Source organism: Berghia stephanieae, chromosome 7 (assembly GCF_034508935.2).
Source record: "Berghia stephanieae isolate SIO BIC M18660-M18661 chromosome 7, UCSD_Bste_1.3, whole genome shotgun sequence".
Lineage (NCBI taxonomy): Eukaryota > Metazoa > Mollusca > Gastropoda > Nudibranchia > Aeolidiidae > Berghia > Berghia stephanieae.
In genome coordinates this window covers 39,053,802-39,077,661 of record NC_088366.1, presented here as the reverse complement: position 1 = coordinate 39,077,661, position 23,860 = coordinate 39,053,802, and the positions used below count along the sequence as shown (strand labels likewise).

Here is a 23,860-nt window from a genome sequence, read left to right as displayed (position 1 = left end):
CTGCCGAGTGACATAAGTCAATGGGAGTTCATGTTGAATAAAAAAATCTGCTCCAAGTATAGGTCTCGTGACGTCTGCCAGAACGAACTCATGTGTAAGAAGTTTTTTTTGTCCAAAGTGGAGCGGGAAGGTTCGTTTTCCCCATATACGGATAGAGGTACTGTTAGCTGCTAATAACGGTGAGGAGGGGGAGTTGCATTTTCTCTCGTGGACAGATGCTGGAAAAACTGAAACGTCCGCTCCGGTATCTATTAGGAAATGTATTCCTGATCGTCTGTCCGTGATTGAAAAGGTGTTTGTGGCTGTGTCTGGTGTGCCAGCAGTTGCCACTTCTAGCTGCTGGCCTTGTCGTTTCCCAAAGGAGTAAAACTGGCTGACACCGTTGAGCTTTGAATCCAAACTTTGTGTGGGAAAAACACACAAACCGTCTCTTTTGACCAAATGATCTGTTGCCACGTGACTGTTGTGCCCGATTGGGTTTGAAACTTGCGGCGTCGATGTGGGTTTGTCCATTGTTTTCAACAGGTGTGAAACCGCCACTGGATTCTTGTCTTGTCGATGAAGCTACGATATTGTTTGTGTTTCGTAGATCCATAGTGCCATCAGCAAATCTTGCAGTTGCTTTCGTCTCCCAAATCCTGTCAGCAGCCTCAGCTAGAAGTTCTACCTTGACGATATTCTGACTAGCTAAAATGCATTGGATGTCAGGAGGGAGGTTTGATAGGAAAAGTGCCCGTTTCAATGTTTGGGGGTCATCATTCAATGAGTTGATTTTCCTCAGCAGCGCTGTAGGTCGTTTGTCACCCATTCCGTTGAGATTAAGCAGTTCGAAATCCTTTTGCCGAATGTCTTGATTAGTGATTTTTTAAGCGTCTCATATTTATTTTCATGTGGAGGGTTTGTGAGTACTGCCTGCATTTCTTCTGCAGTGTTTACATCTAGAGTTTTAACAACATAGTCGTATTTTGTTTGGTCTTCTGTGATACCGCGAGTGTTAAATTGTGCTTCAATTCTTGCGAACCAAACGTCTGGTGACTTTGTCCAGAATTCTGGCAGTTTAAGTGAGACTGCCCCAACCGTGCTTTGACTTTGTTGGGAGGATTGGAGGACAAGGAGTTGTTGCAAAAGGTCAGAAAGTTCGTTTTTATGTTCTGCCATTTTCAGCGTCGGGGTCACCAGTATAGGATCTCGAAATAACTTAATAATAAAATGATTAAATACAAACGATAGTAATTTAATGAAACTTGAATGATAATAAAAGAGAAAAGTTTGATCAGAGGTCTTAGCTTGTTGTTGTTATCAGTTCATGATTTGTGAGAGAGAGGAAGACTCCGCTCGCTTCGTCCAAAGCTCCATTCGTCTTTTTCGCTCCCTACAACACCTTCAAATCGAAAGTTATATGATGGCTACAAGCACATCTCGATTGCCTCACGTTGTAAACAAACTGGTTGACCGTTTCTTCACTGATGTGGTACTAATTATAAGAAACAATTGTAAGTAGCCTAATTAATTCCCACGTAGATTAGTTTTCTGCCATTGCTTTGCTCAAGTGAGCTTGCTGTTTACTATTCATCTTGATTCTTTGGATTTTTCTGATATGATACGAAGAGTTTCAGTCAATTTTTATAGAGCTCATTTACTGGTCTAGGTTCCGCACGTGGATATTTCGACATAATTCTGAGTGAGTTTGCATAACAAAGTAAGTCAAACTGGATGATTTGGTTGCCCTTAAAAGGGTCGATTTTCAAGGTTTTGACGATTCATTTAATTTGACTTTAAAAAGTCAGTTATCGTAGTTTGTATCTGAAGGCCAGAATAGTGTGTACGGTAAATGTTTTAACTTTGCACTTTTTAGTTAAAGTGATTAAGCATATGTAATATACGCAGTTTAATCTCCAGGTTAAGAATTTTAATAGAGGCAAGCTTATTTCTTTCATTTAAAAGAGATACAGCGGTTTCAAAATCTTGTAGACATCCTATTTTTGATGGGACTAATGGCTTTCCATACATCAGTTTTGCTCGATTGTGACGTAGTTTTTGTTAACAGTGACATGAACGACTGACCTAGTTTCTTGGGAATTGATTGTTCCAATTGATGGTTCCTCCATGACCTCTTGTTACTATGCCTTTCAAACTATTTAAATGGATGCCTTTTTAAACAATTGCTGTTTAGTATTTGTCCCAGGTTATTCAACCGACATAAAAAGCTGGAAATTGATTGTTCCAATTGATGGTTCCTCCGCGACCACTTGTTGCCTTTTTAAAATGCTATTACCATACAGTATGAGTCTCGGGTTATTCAATCAACATATAATGCATACATTATTGGAAATTACGTCAATTACCGTGTATTTTATTAAAATTAGTTGAGCACACATTTCAGTGGTTTATATTTTTGACTCGAAAATTTAAAATTAAATATATTTTGCCCCTGATATCAACCAATAATCGTAAACCAACGACCCGAAGCAAACAACCCACAGATCCTGAGCACCACTCACAAATTTAACAGATGATTGAAAAAATACATAGAGTCATGAGGTGTTGCGATGCAATTCCTTCATCAATGTGTAACAATATTGTTATGAATACTCACTAACTGTGGAACTGACTTTTGTTCCTCTGTTTTGCATATACTAGGTAGCTATGGAATTACAGATTACATGCTATGTCTTTTCGTTGACTAGAAATAGATAGTCAAGTGGACAGAACGGGCTAAATGGTAGGAAATATTCTGATAAGTCAGTGCTTAGTAACGCTCTAATCATCAGTTCAATGTGGATTCGAGGATTTAGACAAGGTTAGAATTGACTATGTTTTTTTAAAATGTAGTCTCCAATGTTAAGAAAAGCTTCAGGTTTGTGTGAAGACTGTGATGTGAAAGTGTTTACTGTACGCATACTGTCTAGAACAATATATGGATCTATGTCTAGCTCGAGATCTAGAACAAATTTAGCCTAACGTTGTGTAGATTATTCAGGAAGAAGAGCTCGCAAGCGAAGGATCGCAATCAATCTAGGAGAAGGTTACTCCAAAATTATACCAAGAGTAGGAAGGACTCTATAGCTCGGGAGAGCAACAAGCCTAAGAGTGAATCTCCAAAATAATTCCTGGTCCTCCAAGTCTGGGGGTTTTGCGTAGGGCTAACAACCCCATCCTAGGGAGAGAAAAAAACCCAACATTGTTACAGAAACAGCAACGAAGGAAATAAGAATGAACTCACAGACGAACACTGGACCCCCAGAGCCAACGGAAGAGGCTCCTAAAAATGGCAGTGTGGAAAGCCACAATGAAGCTTATGACAGGAAAATGAGAGAATATCTGTTTGCCGCAAAAGCAGAGATGAAAATAGATTTTGGAATGTTTGAACAATTACAGTGCTGGCAAGCTGGCACAAGTCACAGTTGAAATGCGACGTTATGACTCAGATATCTTAGGCATTAGCGAGAGTGGGTGGACAGGAGCTGGAATGATGCAAACTAGCACAAGAGAAACTATTATTCTCTACTCCGGGAGGGAGGTAGATCATTACTCAGAGCTTTTACGCGAAGGTGAACAATGTTTTTAAGTAAGAACAAGTCTCTAGAGTTTTATGGATGATGACGAGCTTGTCACTGACAAATCATTAGCAGATCCATCTAACACTGCGCAGATAGAAAACAACTCCACACAGTCATTTGGCACATCACCTGAAGAAGCAAAACTGCTTGATTGTGCATTTGTCGTCCATCCACCGGTGCATCATGCACTTTTCAAGAATATGCAGACAATGTATTCGTTCTGTTTATCACCAATCAGTGCAAAGACTAGATGTTATATGAGATCAATAATCTCAACTTGTCAAAAAAAAAGCCATCAGCACTTCAACCACAACCTGCCATTTATAAATGAAAACACGAAGAAGCTGACAAACGATTATTTCTGCATGCCAAAGATTGCATTCAGCAAGGGATTTTTAAAGAACAGCGAATACTGATGTGTTATTGCTAGCCATTCACTTTGCTGAAAAGCTAAAATTTAAGGAGCTTTGGATTTTATTTGGCTCAGGAAACCATTAATGTCATATTGCAGCCCACGAAATAGCAGGCAGACTTCAAGCAGACAACGTTGACCTACTGCCGATCTCCCATGCTCTAACAGAATGAGATACTGAGATACACATTACCACCTATAGAGGAGACATGTCTTGAACTGATTCGTTATGGATGCAAGAAAGGATGCAAGACACGATGCAAGTGTGCCAGCGCCCTTCTTCCCTGCACAGCTCTTTGCCACTGTAGAGGAGACTGCAGTCAAGAATAACGGCCATATCTGAGTTTTATAATGGCGCTGGCTTCCGGCGACAACAGACGTGTTGTGAATGTTTACCTATTTTCTACACATATTTTTATTCATTTATCATTCAATCGTCGGAATTTAAGCCTAATTTTTATTCAAAATGGATGTGAAGTATATATTGTTCCTGATTTTTATATTTATTAGTATATTTATAAGCATAAATGGTGTTTTAGCCTGTGATTTTGCTGCCAAAATAAGCCTATCGATAACTTATACTCCAGAGACTCTCCGATCCCTCCAACCCGTGTCACCCCCACCACCCACTATTGACACATCGTTTATTAAAGTAAGAAAGAGGGGGAGAAAGGGAGGAATAAAAACAAAATTTAACAGACGGCCTTTTCGTCCATTTTTACCCTGTGTAGTGACAGGTAATGTAAGATCACTGAAAAATAAAATTGATGAACTGTTTTCACTGTGTCGTTTTAATAGTGACTATCGTCAAGCCTCAATAATAGCGTTAACAGAGACTTGGCTATCTCCTCACATACCATCATCATGTTTTAATATTGAACAATATTCACTATTTCTAGGAGATCGGACTAATGTAAATAAACGAACTGGGGGTGGGGTGTGCACATATATTAACAACAAATGGTGCCACCCCAATAACTGTCAGATAAAGAAAATGTATTGTGACGATAAAATTGAATTTATTACTGTTTCGTCACGACCATATTACCTACCCCGGGAATATACTCATGTCATCATCATCAACGTCTACATTCCACCATCATCAGACAACACCACAGCGAAAAATATTTTGAGGAAAGAAATACAGGACATTCAAATTAAGTCACCCGATGCCGTATTGATGGTCACTGGCGATTTTAACCAATGTAACGATTTTACTCTCCCGGGACTTCATCAATACGTGGACTGCGAGACAAGGGACAAAAAAACATTAGATTTATTCCTGTGTAATATTAAAAATAGTTATAAATGTTTACCCCGTGCCCCATTAGGTTTATCTGACCACTGCATGCTCTTGCTACTCCCCACCTACCGCCCTGTTTTTAAACGTGTAAAACCAGTAAAGAAAAGTGTACAGATCTGGAATGGAAGTGTGTGTGAAGATTTGCGTGGTTGTTTTGAATGCACTGACTGGAATGTTTTTATCGAATCATGTGATAGTGTGGATGAGCTGAATGACTGTGTGAGTGAGTATTTAAAATTCTGTGAACAGCTAGTGTCTTGTAAAAAAGAAATAAAATATTATCCTAACAACAAGCCTTGGATAACAAAAGATCTAAAACTTTTATTGAACCAAAAGAAAACTCTCTATACTAGTGGAAACAAAAAAGATCTGAAAACAAAACAAAAAGAGATAAAGAGGGTAATATCTAGTTGTAGAGATAAGTACAAAAATAAAATTGAAAAATGCTTTTCTTCTGGGGATATAAGGGACACGTGGCGGGGGCTTAAAACTGCTGTGAACTATAATCCAAAGCCCACGATTATATCAGAAGATATCGAAATTGAAACTTTAAATAAATTTTATTCACGTTTCGACACAGCAAACAAATTTGATATTGAAAATGAAAAACATAAATTAGACAGGGCTTTGGAAGATGAAATGACTATTGAGGTCAGTGAAGAGGAAACGAGATTCGTATTTTCGAAACTAAACGAGAGGAAGGCTGCTGGGCCGGATGGATTGAAAGGAAAACTATTAAAAGAATGTGCCCACCAGCTTTCCCCCATTTATACACATATTTTTAACTGGTCCCTCCAATGCGTTTCAATCCCTGAAATTTGGAAAACTTCAAAAATTATTCCTGTTCCAAAAAAAGAAAAACTTGAAACTATGAACGATCTCAGACCTGTTGCACTGACTTCAATAGTCATGAAATCTTTAGAAAAACTTGTTCTTGTTAAAATTAGGAATCAGTTTATGCCATTGAGTGATAGTCATCAATTTGCTTACAAACCAGGACGTGGCGTAGAGGATGCCATTTTGCTGTTTACAAACAACATCTACAGGCATCTAGATCACGCTAGGAGCTATTGCAGATTGCTTTTTGCAGATTTTTCTTCAGCGTTCAATACAATGCAACCTCAGTTGGTTGTTCAAAAATTGACTAGTCTGAATTTAAACAAGTATATAATTGCTTGGGTGCTCGAATTTCTTACGGAGAGAGCACAATATGTTCAATTAGGGCAAAACAAATCTTCCTGTATAACTACAAATACTGGTGCTCCTCAAGGTTGTGTATTGTCCCCTGTATTATTCACAATATACACGAATGACTGTAGAAGTCAAAACCTGAGTGTACCTTTAATAAAGTTTGCAGATGACACCGCTCTTCAAGGCCTCATAACAAATGGCAACGAAGTGGCTTATAGGCAAGAAATTGATAGATTTGTGTCTTGGTGTGATGCCCACCACCTAGAGCTTAACATAAGCAAGACAAAGGAGCTAGTGATTGACTTTAGGAGAGTGAAGGAACCGATAGAACCGTTAAAATTAAAGGACCAATTCGTCCAGCGAGTTCCTCACTACAAATACCTTGGTGTAACGATTGATGACAGGCTCAAGTGGGATGAACACTTGAAAATAATTAGGCATAAGATGTGCAGACGTACATATTTTTTATCGAAACTCTCTCAGTTTAGAATAGATAAAACCCTCTGCACATTATTTTATAGAGCAGTAATCGAAAGTGTTTTGTCATTTTGTATAACAGCTTGGGGAGGCAATTGCTTAGCAGTGGAAAGGAACAAAATAAATTCAAATATTAAAAAATCCATTAAACGCTATATAAATGATGTTGACGATGTAGATCTTTTATACGAGAAATTTTGTATAAATAAAATAACTAAAATATTAAATGACCAGTATCATCCACTAAGACCATCAATTATTATGTCAGAAAGAAGTGGTCGCCCTTTCTCTATTTCAACAAAAACAGAGAGACACCGAAAATCTTTTCTGCCGTCCAGTATTAGGCTTTATAACAACAAGCAATAATCATTTTATATAATTATTTCTCATTTTTACTTTTTTAAAATATAAATATTAATTTATTAATTTATTTGTTTTGCAATCTTTTCAATTTTCAATTTATGGTGACAGTTTTAACTATTTTACAGTGTTGAAATTATTCATATTATAAAGCGCAGCTCTGGTTATAGAGCTGCTCCTTTTTTATATATATACATCCTATTTCCATTGTATTTTTATCTTATGTGTAAATTATAACACGTCTGTACAAAAAATTTCCTTTTTGGGATGCAATAAAGTATTATTATTATTATTATTATTATTATTATTATTATAAGCATATAATGAAATGAAGTCTCCCTTATGTATTACTTTAGGCCCATGTCCAGATTCTAAAGGTCATTTCAAGTGTAGATTACATCGCTTCTTGTGGCTTTATAGCCTCTCTTATTTGTCACTCTAGGTTTGTAACAAGTTATGAGAAAGTATGACGATTCCTCTGTCTATCATGTCCAGTTTTGATTATATCACTTTTGGTGCTTAAGCCTTCCTAAAGTGTATCTCAATGTTTTATTCAAGTTTGTGGGTAATCGGATCATTTCCCAGTCTTTTATTATCAGCTTCCTGTTTCAAGGGTTCACTTCCGGTTTAGTGATGTCACTTCCTGCACCACTATGTTATCTACCTCGGTGTCGCTTCGGGATGATGCAACGTTGAGGGCAATCCGACAATTCCCTAGTCTCTAAGGACAGATTGAATTTCTCAAAAGTGGGTTTTGACCTATGACGTCACTTCCTGTCAGCCCATGTCACTTCCAATGCTTCCCTCTAGGTCTGTGCCGATTTTGGTGCAAATTGGTCAAAGCATTTGTCCGCTAAACTCAAATATACACACAAAAACAGACAGTCAGTAGCCGCTTATTATACAGAACCGATGACCTACTTCTAACAGTGGATATTCCACAAATAATGGCAATAAAGCTTGCCTCTATTTAAAAATGCATTTTATACAGTCCCCTGAGTGTTTTATAAAAGGGGTTTGCTTTAACTAAGAAGTGCATAGTTCCAGTGAAATTTGTTGCTTAACGTACACACTAGAAGTAAATTTATAGACCTTGTCCTCAACACTGGCAATGACGTCAAACAAGGAAGCATCCTCGGGTGTTCTTGTGCTAAGCACAAGGGTCTTTATAGCAGCATGTCTGGAAACCATTCCAGTGGTGTGGTAGCCCCTTTATCCAAATCCGCATTAGGTGTTTTCATCATATCCGCAACCATGGCATCAATCGAGACTTCACAGGTGTTCTCATGGTTCTGATCAATGACAATGTAGTTGTCAGACACTGGGTCAAGTTGTAGGTGTCACTGAGCCACTCAAAAAGGTTTCCCAGCTCTTGACATTGTGGCTCGCATGCTCTCACTACACAGGAGGCAGGGTCATTTCTTCTGTCTTGTGGAAGCCAGTGTGATGAAAGCAGTGTGAATTGGTGGGGTTCCTGACCTTCCATAATGAGTAGGGTGGCACTTACTGTGTCTTCTATCCCCTTATATCTGTTTTCCAATTTGCTTGCTGTCTTTGTCTTGGAATGAAACTTGGTTTTGCCCTGGTCCTGACCGTAGTGCTTGTTTTGGGAGATTATATTTTTTCCTTGTAAATCATCTCTCTGTTATATATTGTTATATTTGTTATTTTGAATGTATATTGTAAGCATTTGAGTGTATTCCTCCTAGTGGGATCTTATGCTGGTGTCTGGATGAGACATTTAAGTGATCTCAAACTAAGTACATTGATAGTGTGCTCTTTGAATCTACATCTGTTCCCTATTTGAACCACTCCCCTTTGTCCTACTTTTCCCTCAAGTCCTTTTAATTGTACATCTAGAATCTTTTCACTATCCAATTTGTTTCCTTTTTACTGGCGCTGATATGATCTAATGTGTTGCAAGCGCCGTAAAATTCTTAAAAACAAAACTAACAAAGCAGTTTGAAACTGTTTCTGTTGAAACCATATTCTAAGCCCATCTCATAGGGTAGAGAGCATCGAGTTTTGAGCGAGATGTGGAGAGCAGATTCTGTTTTTTGTCAGTTGTCACTGAGGAAGGTCAAGTCTTTGTTCTGTAATAATGCTTAAAGGAGTTGATGATGCCCTGGCCACATGGCTTGGTGTGGCTGGTGGTGTTTGCTGTCAGGAATTCCAGATGTCTATTGCCAAGGCAATAATCCTTCCTTGCAATAAGTATGTGCAGTTCGGCTTTCTCAACCATCTCTGGAATATGTCAGCCTTCATCCATGTTTTCGAATTAGCGGTATACATCCCTGGCTTGCTTTCAGATTGTTAAAACATCTGGGATTTTATTTACCGATTACAAATAATGGCAGTTTCTCTTTTTAAGTCATTTTACCAACAATTAGCACCGTGAGTTGTTATTTGTATTGCTTTCATTATTGGCACGACTTTCCTTTTGTTAGTTAAGCCCCAGTCGTTCCTCTAAATGGTCTAAAACCTGCCTGCTGCACTGGTATCCATTTGTCTATATAAGGGGTGATTCTTGTTAGTCTGCTCTTGTCTGGTAATTTGGACAGGCAACATAATAGTGATATTGGTCTGTAGCTTGATGGCTCTGTAGCTGAATTGCCTTGTTTCATGATATCTGCAAAGGCATTTGCCAACCAGTCCAAGGTGGGTGAGCATATCTGGATAGATCCCAGCTTTATCCTCAGCTTTCCCATTTTCATTTTCTTCAGCACTTTTTTCTTTTCATTTGATATAACTATAACTGGCATGGAGAGAGGAATAAGCCTTGAGGAGGTTGTGATTTTAAAATGCGCTGGCATTCTTTTCTAATATTTTTCTCTTTGTTGTAGTTTGGCATGTGCTTTCCTCTCTGTTTTTATTTCACTGGCTATTATTGTCCACCCCTATTGATGGTGCTGTTCCATTATGCACTTGAGAGGGGTATCCCCATTCATACACTCTCTCTTTGATCTTATTAAGCCAGTTGTTTGTAATCGTCTTTCACCGGACATCTGGGGGTTGGATTGCTCCCATTATTGGGTCTCTTTCTCAAGGTGTTGCCAGCGTTCCCAACATTATGTGCATGGATTTGCGAAGTTTCACATCTACCTACTCAATATTCTTGCTTTACTCCACACTGCGGCTATGTGGTCTAGTGGTATGACACTCGTTTTCGGATTGGAAGGTTCTGGGTTTGAGCCTCGCGCTTGGTGCATAGTTGAGTCCTTGGAAAAGGCTCTTTACTCACATTCTCTCACCGTACTCAGGTGTAAAATGAGTACCTGGCCGTTAACAGCGTTGTCTTTGTCCGAAAAATTGTAATATCGCCTAAGAGGCGTCATGTCCCGTCCTACATTTTAAATGTTTCTGTTGACCAGGGACCCCTTGTAGAGCGCTTTGAGCACATTTAGTGGATATTGCGCTATCTCAAGCTCTTTTTTTTTTTTTTTGGAGCACAATACTCTGCAGCGGAATAGCATGGTGCCAGGGTGGATGTCCTCAGGAGTGCCCAGTTAGCACCCCGAGTTGATCCCGCCAGCTTCCTCAGAAGACTGTTGCATTTCTCTATCTTCCGGGCAACTCCTTCGAGATGCATCCAATATGTAAGGCTTGCAGTCCAGCGTAACCCCCGGGTATTTTGGATTTGGCTCATATGGGAGAAGCTGGTCCTCATCGAGGATGTTCAGGTGAAATGCAGTGGCCACGGTTTTCGAAGTATTCATCTTCAGGTACCATTTGTCAAAGTAGGGTTTGAGTCTCTCTCCACTCTCTCCACACTTTACTTTGAGTAACGAGCATCCAGTCATCCACGTATCCCAGCCTCAGGGAGGAAGTGTTCGGCATGTTGCTAATGTAAACATTAGACAACATTGACGTCAGAACAGATCAATGAGGGACCCCATTCTTCAGTTTCCTAACTTTACTCATAGTGTCTCCAGGGCGATGGGGAATTGTCTTTCCCCGAGAATTGAAGAGAACAACTTCAAGGTCTTTTTGCACCTTATAATCTTTCGGGGCTGAATCTACTGCCTAAATGGTGGTTTATCTCCCCCATCACCATGACAATTCTGCCTTTTAAAAAGACTCACCACAACCTTTACATCTACATCCCTACCACCACTACTTTTACAACTACCGCCAGCACTACAACAACCACCCCATCATCATTCCTAGAAATGCTACTATTATAGCCACCACAACATCATGGTCCCTACCACTACTACTACTACTACTACTACTACTACTACTACTACTACTACTACTACTACTACTACTACTACTACTACTACTACTACTACTACTACTACTACTACTACTACTACTACTACTACTACTACTACTACTACTACTACTACTACTACTACTACTACTACTACTACTACTACTACTACCACCATCCCATCATCATTCCTGCCAACACTACAGCAACATCCACCACCACATCATCATCCCTCCCAACACTACTACTACAACCACCACCACATCATCACAATTACTAAAATCACCACCACATCGTCATTCCGACCACAACTACAACCACTATCACACCATCATCTTTAAGACCACCACCACATCTTCATCTAGCACAACTACAACCACCAACACACCATCATCCCTCTGACAACTACTACTACAACCACAACCACATCATCATCCCTACCACCACTGCTACTACAACCACCACCACCACATCATCATCCCTACCACCACTACTACTACAACCACCACCACATGATATCGTGATGGTGGTTGTAGTGGTGGTGGTAGTCATGATGATGTAGTAGAGAAGGTTGTAGTAGTGGTGGTGAAGATTATAATGATTGTCTTCACACCACCACTACTAAACCACCACCACATCATCACTACCACCACTACTACAACCACCACAACATCGTCACTACAACCACATCATCACCACTACCACCACATAACTATCGTCACCACTACAACCACCACCAGCATAATTATCTTCACCACCTCCACTATTACAGCTACCACCACCATATCATCATAATTACCATCACTGTTGAAACCATCACCACCGTATCGTCATTCATCATCGTTACCACCACCACCACCACTACCACCACCACCACTACTACTACTACTACTACTACTACTACTACTACTACTACTACTACTTCTACTACTACTACTACTACTTCTACTACTACTACTACTACTGTTCATTTTTATATTTTATATGGCACTTCTTGGTTTGAAGAAAAAGGGGATTAGGATGATATTTGACATTGTGCTTACAAATTATCATCTTGAAGAGAAAGTTAGGATTTTGTATGTGGAAATTCCTGTTTTATCATTGAAGTACCTCATAGTGATGTCTGAAATTCCTGTGAGCCAAATTTTAAGTTGGTATCTCTGATGTACCGGTACAATCAAGATTGCAGCCTTTAAAATTGCTTTTGGAAAGAATTCATGAGATGTTTATAAAAAGTAAATTTATGTCTAAATGAGAGAAATAAATGTTGGTACAGTCTTAATAATAGTAATAAATTGGATAAATTGGTATGTCTGGATTAATAAATACGTTGAACATGTTTTGTGTCTTTTCAGTCAATGCCTTAACGATACTTTTTTACAAAAATGTAAAGCGGAAATAAGATCCACTAGCGATCATAGACTTTATAAAAATTTGGACAATGAAAAATCTGTTCGCTACATATTCGAGATTAAAGAAAAAGTAATTCGATTTGCATGACATCAGTTTGATTAGGTTCCATTAGACAGCCATTTTGGTGATTACTTTTTCGACTTAGACTAACAATTGTTCACTCTAGTGGTTTAAATAGAAGCAATATTTAGGCGGGAAAGAGGGTCTTCATTCTTTTTATTTTTTAAAACAAAAAGTCAAAATATCACATGAATCTCTAGTCAAGAGATCGACAGCAAACTCCATTAAAGGTGTTTAATTGTATCTGCACACAAACATAAGAAAAAATAAATCAGAAAGTGTGTTTAAGATGGACCACACACTCATTACATAATTTCACTTACTTACCATACTGGCAAGGAATGATCGAATAATACTTGTCTTCGCCAAATTCTCACTACAACTTCTGATTGGAGTTGGTTTCCTTTGATTAAAGACAATGACTAAGCCCTTGTCTGTCTACATAGGAATAGGTCGGGATAAGATAGGGATTTTGTCTCAGACAAGATGCAAAGATAAATGTCTTCCACTATCTTCTCCAATTCTTTCTTTTAGCCAGTCTTGTGTCTCCCGGCGCTTATATAAACCATTTGTGTTGGAAGCGCCACTAAACATCTAAAAAAAGGACGAACATAATCACTCGTCGTTGCCGTAGTTGCGTACTTAAGGACAAATAGTATTACTTTCACTATTCGTACTCCAAACTAAAGCTGGGCATTATTCCAGATTGTTTTCACTGTGCAAGATTCGATTCTGCATAGGTACATTGCTATAGGTATCGGTAAGATAGGTTAATATGACAACCCCCCACGACCTTCTGTTTGAGTGAAATAATTGGTCGCACGCGCTCGCGTATGTGTTCTATTTGCTTGTTTTGGCGATGTTTTTATAAGCGATGTTACAATTAATCATCTCTCTGGGTGATCGGTTTCGGATCATGAATAACCTGGGTGTTTTCCAATTGGTAGTGTCCCTACCATTCCATGTTTGTGTTTTTGGATGGTCATAGGCTAGGCACAGCGTATGATCTTTCTCTCTTTGTTGTGTACCATCTTCCTTTTCAAGCCACTAACATTATCTAACGCCTTGCAAACGCTTTTAAACCTTCAAAACTTTCGTAATATACGAATATTAGTATTAGGATTAAAAAAAGACTGCGCTGTGTGGCCTTGAGCAAGTCACCTCGCCTTTGCTCAATTCCCTTGGAATAGACCCTAGAGACAAATGACCCCGATGGGATGAATAAAGGGAATTTAATTTTATCCGTACTTCACATGAAAGCTGGTCAATATACCGTGTATTTTATGACTTTATAAGATTCGATGCTCCCAGAGTGACATGCACTAATGACTTTATCATATATGAGAAAGTTACGTTAACAGGCATAGATATTTGTATCCTAAAGGATTGCCTTGGAACAATGCATTTTTATTATTTCTGAGTGGGTTTCTTTAAGAAATAGCAGTATATTACCCCTTTATATGGCAAAATAACTCTACACAGAACAAATTCCAAAAGTCATGTATTTAATAACGATTTTTCACCGCAAAACTTCGTTCAAAACAGCTTTATAAAAACGTTAAGAGGGGGCATTTTAAGATTTTTTACGCAAAGCCTTAAGTCAAATAAGTCATTATTATTATTATTATTATTATTATTATTATTATTATTATTATTATTATTATTATATTATTATTATTATTATTATTATTATTATTATTATTATTATTATTATTATTATTATTATTATTATTATCATCATCATTATCGTTATCATTTTCATTATCATTATCAAATCATTATTATTATTATTATTATTATTATTATTATTATTATTATTATTATTATTATTATTATTATTATTATTATTATTATTATTATTGTTGTCATTTACATTTTTTGTTATTGTTATAGTCACTTCTTTTATAGTTAATGATTGATTTTGAATTACTCTTTTATTTAATCATTTCATTTTTATCATGCCTTATTTTCCTCTCTTATTGACATTTTGGAGGTGGATATATTTTTTCTATTTACGTACAGAAATATTAAACAAGTCGTCTGAGACGTACTTGTGGACTGGCTTGAACAGCTTGGAGGGCAAACTTGGATGGATTGACAAATCATCCCCTAAAAGAATCAAAGGGTGAAAACTTTTTTTTTTACCATCCCATTCACTGATTAAATTTGTTTGTTTGTTTGTTTTTATTTTGTTCATCTGTTTGTTTTTTTTGTTTTTGCTTTTTTATGTTGCTCTTTTTTGTTGTTGTTGGTTTGATTTTGTAACTTGCAATGCATGAAGTCGTCTAGTTGTCAGAGACTTAAGCTGTGATTAGTCCAGGGCTTGAATAAGAAGATTGAGGAGGTCATGAATATTTACATTGATATTAATCTAGTGTTTTTCCAACTTATGCCAAGTTTCTGTACTCAATGTGCTTTATTATGCCTTGTGTATCCCCTTAGCAAGCTTTATGTAAATGTTGTTGCTCGAAGCTCGAAGAAATAAATAATAATGTGAAATTGAATGCAAGCTTCAATTTAATTACAAAAACAGATCAAATGAACATTTCGGGTTGCCCTTTTATCAACAAAACAGGATGAATGAAACACCACAGATGAATGAGATGCTGTGGTAGTGGCGTAGTTAAGATAAATAAACAAAACATTGGTTGGCAGGAAATAGTATGCTCCTTTGTAAGGAAGCATGAATTAAAATAGAATAATAGATATTTCTAAAAAATGTGCAATTAATTAAGTGAAACGAGGGGAGGAACTGTGTAATGCAGTTTAGAAAGTGAAATATAAAAACGTGTAGACTGTTGTTGGAAAATAAATACAAAAAATAATAAATAAGGGATGTCAGTATAAGTACAATCATTAGTGGCAGCAGCAGTAGCAGAAAGAACGGTAAGTACTTTTATTATTATTAATATGAGTAGTAGTAGTAGTAGTAGTAGTAGTAGTAGTAGTAGTAGTAGTAGTAGTAGTAGCAGTAGCAGCAGCAGTAGTAGTAATAGTTGTAGTAGTCAGGGCTGGTGAGTCGGAGTCTGTAGGAGTCGGTTGTTTGAGGGTGGAGTCGGAGTCGGTTTTAGAAGTCCCGACTCCGACTCCTTACCACTTTCAGACATTGCATTTTTATATCATTCAATGTGTAATATTTTAGATACTAGATATAGATAATATCCAGGCCTATAGAATTTGAAAAAAATTACATTGGTATTAGCTAAAGGTGAACTATGCTTCCAAAACCTCCTTTCCTACCCAACCTTCATGCTCTCGTGCTGTACATTTAAGTTGGCATCAATGCCAATCACCCCGTACCTGACTAGAGGGAGGGGTGGGGATGCTGACTCTTCAATGTTAAAGTTAGGTTATTAGAAAGTGGGATAACCATAAGACCATAAGAAGTGACTTTATTTTAGTATAAATGGTTTCAGTTTCAATATTGTCTTAATTTCACTTTTCCTCTTTTTGTTGGTCTTAATGACAGTTTTATTCATATCTTAGTTTCAGTTTCCTTTTTGTCTAGTTTCAGTTCCTTTTTGTCCTAGTTTCAGTTTCTTTTTTGTTCTAGTTTCATGTTCAGTTTGAATACTAGTTTCAGTTTCATTACTTCCTCAGTATTATTACCTATTAATACTATGCTTGAGGAGTCGGAGTCGGGAGTCGGAGTCGGTTTCAAGGCTGGAGTCGGTTTTAAAATAATCGACTCCGCCAGCCCTGGTAGTAGTTGTTGTAGTCAAAGTTGTAATGATACTGATATATAATAAAAGGAAATGACGATGGATGGCCAGGGGGGGGGGGGGGGGGGGGCAAGAGACAAAGGTAGTATAATATTTAAATTAGGTCCAGTCTCGAGTTCATGCCGTGAGGTGAACGGGTGTTCAGTTTAGTATCAGTTCTGCCCTATATTTTCTATGTTGTTTAGTGGTGTGACAGAACTGAAGGACGGCAACTTGGATGTCATGCAATTCTCGATGTCTGGACCCATTGAAGTGGTGGGCGACAGGTTTATCCTCGTCGTTTTCAATAGACCGCAGATGTTGTCCAAATCTGTCGCTTAGTCTCTTGCCAGTTTCTCCCACGTATGTCTTGTGGCAACGTTTGCAGATTATAGCGTAAATTAGGTTACGATCCGTGCAGGTGAATGAGTATTGGATGTACCACACTTTATCCAGGAATTTGATGGAATTTTCCACGAATAAGTGTTGGCATGTCCTGCATCTGCAACGTCCACAAGGCTCCGTCTTACGTTGATTATCGGCCATATCCATCGCAAGCGGCTCCTACCTAGTATGTCCCTCAAATTACGGTCCCGTTTGTAGGCGATTAGCGGCGGTTTGTCTAATATATCCCTCGTTTCTACATGCTCCTGAAGAATCTGATGGTAGTTGGTTTTTAAAATTTTGATGACTTCCTTGTTGTGTGGATGATTGGTGATGACTAGGATAGGTCTGTCTGTTTTGCTGTCACTGATGTCAACTGGTTTCATGGCAGCAGAAGATGCAGACCTAACCTTTGAATCAGAGTATCAAGCGAAAATATACATGCCAATAATATCAACTACTCTAGAAGCATGGATTTAAAAGTGAATCAATCCAAAACAGAATGTACAAAAATCAAGAGAAATTTAAATGATGGAAAAGTGTACGTAAACTAGGCAATTTGATCAACGAAAATGAAGACATCAATGTAATCAACCAACTCCGAAATTTATGGAATAGAAATAACATGATCAGTGAGAATAAACGAATACAGATTTACGAGGCACTGATTATTCCGATATTGACATATATATGATATGTAAACGTCAGTCGTATTCGTACTACCACAAAAAGCAGAATTTGTGTATTTACGATAAATACGAGGGCTCTTTCAGAAATAACCGAAAAATGCCCATTGCTCAGCAACCAGTGGAGATTTTTTAATTCTGTAAACGACATGATATTCTTTATTTCCTTACGGATATTCCCAGAAATTATGAAGTGCATCATTTTGCACAATGAATTTCTAGACGATTTTAAAGATGGCGGCCCACCTTGAAACTTGGTCAAAGGAGGAAATCAGAGCTGTCATACGTTTTTTGAACGCCAAAAGTCTGAATCCTACCGAAATTCATAAAGAACTTCAGAGTGTATATGGTAACTATGTTATAAGCCGTACACAAGTGTAATTTGTTTGAAGCCGGCCATTCCGACTAACAGACAGGGAAGGGAGAGGGCATTCGATAACTGCGACGTCAGAGGACAATGTGAAGCGAGTTGATGAGCTTATTCGTCAAGACAGGAGGTTGAAACTTCATGAAATCGCAAGCAGTCTTGAAATTTCGGAAACTTCTGCCCATAGAATTGTATTTGATGAACTTGGCTACAGAAAAATCAGCGCAAGATGGGTTCCTAAGCAATTGACAGACAATCATAAAGAACAAAGATTGGACATCTGCAGGGAACTTTTGAGAAGAAGCAAGAGCTCACGCAGGGTTCACGGGCATACTGCCAACGCCGGCAGAGACTTTCTAGGGTACGATGTGACTTTTCTTGACAGCATAGTCACCGGTGATGAGACTTGGTTGCACCATTGCACCCCAGAAACAAAGCAAGATTCGATGACATGGAAACATCCATCCTCACCTGTCACGAAGAAATTCAAAGTCATGCGGTCAGCAAAGAAAATAAAGGGAACTGTTTTCTGGGACAGTCGTGGTGTTATTCTGTTCGAAACCTTACAACCTGGAGAAACAATCAATGCTGCAAGGTACTGCCAAACTCTTGACAAGCTTAGGGAGGCCATTCGCAGAAAGCGCCCAGGGCAGTTGACCAACGGGTCATTTTGAAACACGACAACGCTACACCCACACAGCACGAGTGATGCAAGGTTGGCTAGAGAAATATGGATGGGAGATTTTGCCACACCCACCACACAGTCCAGACCTCGCACCATCTGATTATCACCTCTTTGGGCCACTGCAACGTGAGCTGGCAGGAAAGCGCTTTGATGTCGATGAAGAGCTTGTTGACCATGTGCGGAAATGGCTACAAAACCATGACAGAAATTTCTTCCGAGAGGGTATCTATTCCATGGTGCGGCATTGGCAGAAGTGTGTCGACAGACTTGGCTGTTACGTAGAGAAATGAAGGACGAGTCAAGGTATGAACACGTTCTAGAATTTTGTTGATAGCATAAAAAACGCGGATTTTACAGGCATTTTTCGGTTAATTATGAAAGAGCCCTGGTAGCTACAAAACACAGAAAATAGTTTTGGAAAGGGGAGAGTACGGATGTGAGCTTGGCATTTCTAATTCCAACATCAAACATTTGTGGTTTTTTTTGGCACTTATGTTGCGCATACACGAGTAGCTTATTTTTATCGTATTCCTGTTGATAATTTTATGTAGCTTGTGTTTTTTTTGAAAGTGCGTATGAATTAACTTCAGGAACTGCTGTCCAATGTTTGTGCTGACGTTTTTGTCGAAAGGTGGGTTGAACCAAGTAATATGTCATTTTCTTGTTTTGCGTTCTTCACTAACGGAAAATAACTTCAAAACAAGATACAACCTCCACACCTCAATATTTAGAAACACTAACAAAAAACATCCACAAAACTCAACGAACATATTTGGAAATTAAAAGACAACAAACTAATCCTCAACATTTCATGGAAAATTATATCTAAAGCACCAGGATACACACCAACATCAAAACAATGTAGCTTATGCCTGGAAGAGAAATATACTATAATCAAACACCCTCATGAAGCCACACTCAACACAAAAAATGAGATGAACAGTATTTGTCCACATCGCTGGAAGTACTTACTGATCAACTACAAACAGGAACCACTTCAACAAGCAACAACACACAACAAACCAAACTCATGTAACACACAGTCCTGACGGTGGCTGAAAAGGCCTGAAACATCGATGTAGACTGATATATATATATATATATATATATATATATATATATATATATATATATATATATATTATATATATATATATATATATATATATATATATATATATATATATATATATATATATATATATATATAGCGAGAGAGAGTGTGTGTGTGTGTGTGTGTGAGGAGAGAGAGAGAGAGGAGGAGAGAGAGAGAGAGAGAGAGGAGAGAGAGAGAGAGAGAGAGAGAGAGAGAGAGAGAGAAATTTGAATGAATTGATGTTATTGTTATGCGCCTAGAGCTTTATTGTATAGAGGATTGGGTGCAATATAAATAATTTTCATTATTATTATTATTATTATTATTGTTGTTATCATTATTATTATTATTATTATTATTATTATTATTATTATTATTATTATTATTATTATTATTATTATTATTATTATTTATTTATTATTATTATTTATTATTATTATTATTATTATTATTATTATTATTATTATTATTATTATTATTATATTATTATTATTATTATTATTATATACTATTATTATTATTAAAAGAATGTTTTGGCTCTGATTAACTCCTTTGTAGAGACACCCCCCCCCCCCCACCCCCTTTCTTAAGAATTAAATTTTAATGTAAAAATTAAAGGGACAACATAATAATAATAATAGTAATATAATAATAATAATAATAATAATAATAATAATAATAATAATAATAATAATAATAATAATAATAATAATAATAATAATGAGAAAAAGAAGAAGAAATAGTAGTAATAACAGAGGTAGTAGTAGCAGCAGCAGCAGCAGCAGCAGAAGTAGTAGTAGTAGTAGTAGTAGTAGTAGTAGTAGTAGTAGTAGTAGTAGTAGTAGTAGTAGCAGTAGTTGTAGTAGAAGTAGTAACAGTTGGAGGGGGAGGAGGAGCAATTTATCGCAGCACAGCAAGAAGCCATGTTCTCTTTCTCTAAGTTGCGGCAGCGGGCCAATGGGTGGATAAGCAGGGCACACAACCGTGTGCAGTGGCTTTACCTTCCCAATGGTGAGAGTTAAGGCGTTAAGCGATCCATTTAAATCCTTTATTTGGACCACTCACTACAGTACGTTTTTTTTTTTTAATTTGTTGTTTTATTTATTTAATTATTTATTTTTTTGGGGGTGGCTAGTATGGATTTTGAATTCGAATACTACTATACTAATTAGTAGTAGTAAGCTTCGCAGTCTGAATGACGCTTGCTGAGAATTGTGTGATTCAGTCATGGTCGATAAGTATAGCTGCTCTCTCCATCCATGTTAATTGTTTCCATTGGTCACGGTCCTGGGCCAGAGTTTTGAGGCTGTCAAGATCTTTTTGTGACTTTAGTACGGAGGGCACTGCAGTATTTCTTAGTTTTTCAGGGATTAATTCGGCCTCATCTCAATCCAGAAATTTCTGATATGTAGAGAGATCCTGGTTCAGGGTAGTTACTATTGATGTTGGTGGTCTCCCTACATATTTGTTGCCATGAGGGAAATATTCTGTCATTGCAGTTTGGGCTGGGATGTTATCTGCTCGACGTAAGATGTGACCAAATAGCCTCCATCGCTGTTCTTTTATTACTGTACTCAGGTGTTGGACCCTGGTTTTTCCATAGAGATCAGTATTTGTTATTGTCTCTGGCCAATAGATTCCGATTATGCGACGTAATTGTTTGCAGTGGTATGAATCGAGACTTTCTAAGTTCTTTTTTGTGAGGCCCCAGGTTCCACAATTATATGTCAATATCGGAATAATCAGTGCTTCGTAAATCTGTATTCGTTTATTCTCACTGATTATGTTATTTATATTCCATAAATTTTAGAGTTGGTTGAATGCATTGGTGGCCAGCTGCTTTCGTTTTCCGATGTCTTCATTTTCGTTGATCAAATTGCCCAGTTTACGTACACTTTTCCATTCATTTAAATGTCTGTTGATATTTGTATATTCTGTTTTGGATTTATTCACTTTCAGATACTAATGGAGACATTGATATATTATATATTTTCTTGTGACTTACTTTGTGGCTCTGACCCAAATGTTTCTCAGATGGTTTAACATGAGAGTATCACTTTTCTTATTTCTCAAAATGGGTGTCAAATGGAAGGAACTAAGGTGACGTCACTCAATTCTTTGGGGCATTGTGGGCTCAGCGGTACGGTCTCTGCTTCGTACCCGAAAGGTAACGTTCCATCACCTCCGCTGCGCTGTGTGGCCTTGAGCAAGTCACCTCGTCCTAGCTCAATTTACGGCGCTGCACTTCTCTTGGAATAGACCCTAGAGACCAATTCCCCCTATGGGATGAATAAAGGGAATTTTATTTATTTATTTTATTTATTTTTCGACAACCTGTTAATAATTAGATCTCACTAACTTCTTCTTCTTATTATTAGTTCCCTTCATGATGTCACCTAATGGCCGAGGGTCAACAGAGACCCGTAGAGCTTCGACTTTAGTGTGGTCCTCTCTGGCCAAATGGTCCCCCTTTGTTCATTGTTCACAAAATTATATCATTCAGACTATAAACGTTAAAGGTTACACGCAGTTTTGTGTTTTGGTATGTGTAATCTGGCTGGTGGATGTTGTACATAATTTACCTGATTGCACAGCATCTATAAAACTTTTAAAATACAAACAACATTAACCCTTTCCTCTGATGATTTTGTTTCCAGATTGAATATGCCCATCATGGAGAATGCCAGGCGCTGTGGTGTGATCCATACCCAGCATGTTATGATGTACCTGCAGGACTGCAACCATGCATTGTTATATGGATGGTGTCAGGCCAACAAGAATTCATTCACACATCTCTATCCTGCTGCATTCTTAGGCAATGATGAAGGTGAGAGGGATTTTTTTATTTTAAAATAAATTTACCGAGATCATTTTAACGAGGCACTTAGCAGTTAAAAACCAACTACACTCCAGCATGGTTTCCTCAAACAGATGGTTTTCTCGAATTCAGTCGAATGTCTCGAATTTTTTCCTTGCTATTTTTTGTTATCATCCCATTCCTTCCTCGAATTTTTACCTTGAACCCAGTTTCCTCGAACAAACTAAATTGGCTGGGGCCAAGGTAAAGAAAAAGAGATAATTTTAAGTTTTTTTTTTTTTAAATTGCATCCGGTGATTTTGGTCCCTGGTTTCATAATGTTGGGACCTTATCTGTTCTAGCTGTGTACATTTTATCAAAATAATATGTCGAACTGTGACGTCACAGTTATAGCTCCTGCAGAGGGGTTTTTCATCAGTCTCTAGAAGGAAATGGTGAGTGAGGGCAGTATGTCCGATCCGGAATAGAGTTATTTTGACCTCGTCTCTTCTTTTTAGCCCCGAGTTGGGTCTGGGGCCGAGGTCAGTTTCGATTTGTTTAAATTTGTTTTGAACGTCTCGATTCCAGAATCGTTCCCATTCCTTTGGGACGTACTTTTTTTATCTCAAGCTTCAAATCTGCGTGAGGGATTGCTCTGTGGCAATTCCTGGCTCACCGCCATAAGGGGATGTTTCCTGCATTGTTTTGCAATAATGATGATGATGATAATAATAATAATAAAAATAATAATCATCATCATCATCATCAAAATAATAATAATACAGTCCACTCCGGATAATCGCAACATCTTGGGATCAGCGAAAATGTTGCGATTAACCGAAGTTGAGTTTTCTGTCCACAATTGCAACATTTTACACAAATATGGTAAACTCAGACCAGTTGTTGTAAACATTGTTCTTAGTCCACAACAAACTGAGCAATTTGATTGGAATAAAAAATATATGTATATATCTTGACAAGCAAAAACAGCTTTGAGGCAAGAAATCTTCAGATTGGATTCACTTTCACTTTTTTTTCTCGACATCTGTAAGAATCCAAGAGATTAGCTCTGATGAGAGACAATAAGCTCTAACCAAACCCGTTTATCACAATACACAGTTGTCAATCACAAAACAAAGGATATCATAGCTCAGT

General features: G+C 37.7%; 1 protein-coding gene across 1 annotated transcript in view; it reads left to right on the top strand.

Annotated features, from left to right (window-relative positions):
* The first annotated feature begins 1,389 nt into the window (after positions 1 to 1,389).
* Positions 1,390 to 23,860, top strand: part of LOC144977217 (uncharacterized) — a 30,711-nt gene continuing 8,240 nt past the window's right edge. The window contains exons 1-3 of the mRNA XM_078922176.1: positions 1,390 to 1,493; positions 15,012 to 15,114; positions 22,566 to 22,735. Coding sequence (XP_078778302.1) covers positions 22,573 to 22,735 — 163 coding nt within the window. The 5' untranslated portion in view covers positions 1,390 to 1,493; positions 15,012 to 15,114; positions 22,566 to 22,572. The remainder of the gene's footprint in view (positions 1,494 to 15,011; positions 15,115 to 22,565; positions 22,736 to 23,860) is intronic.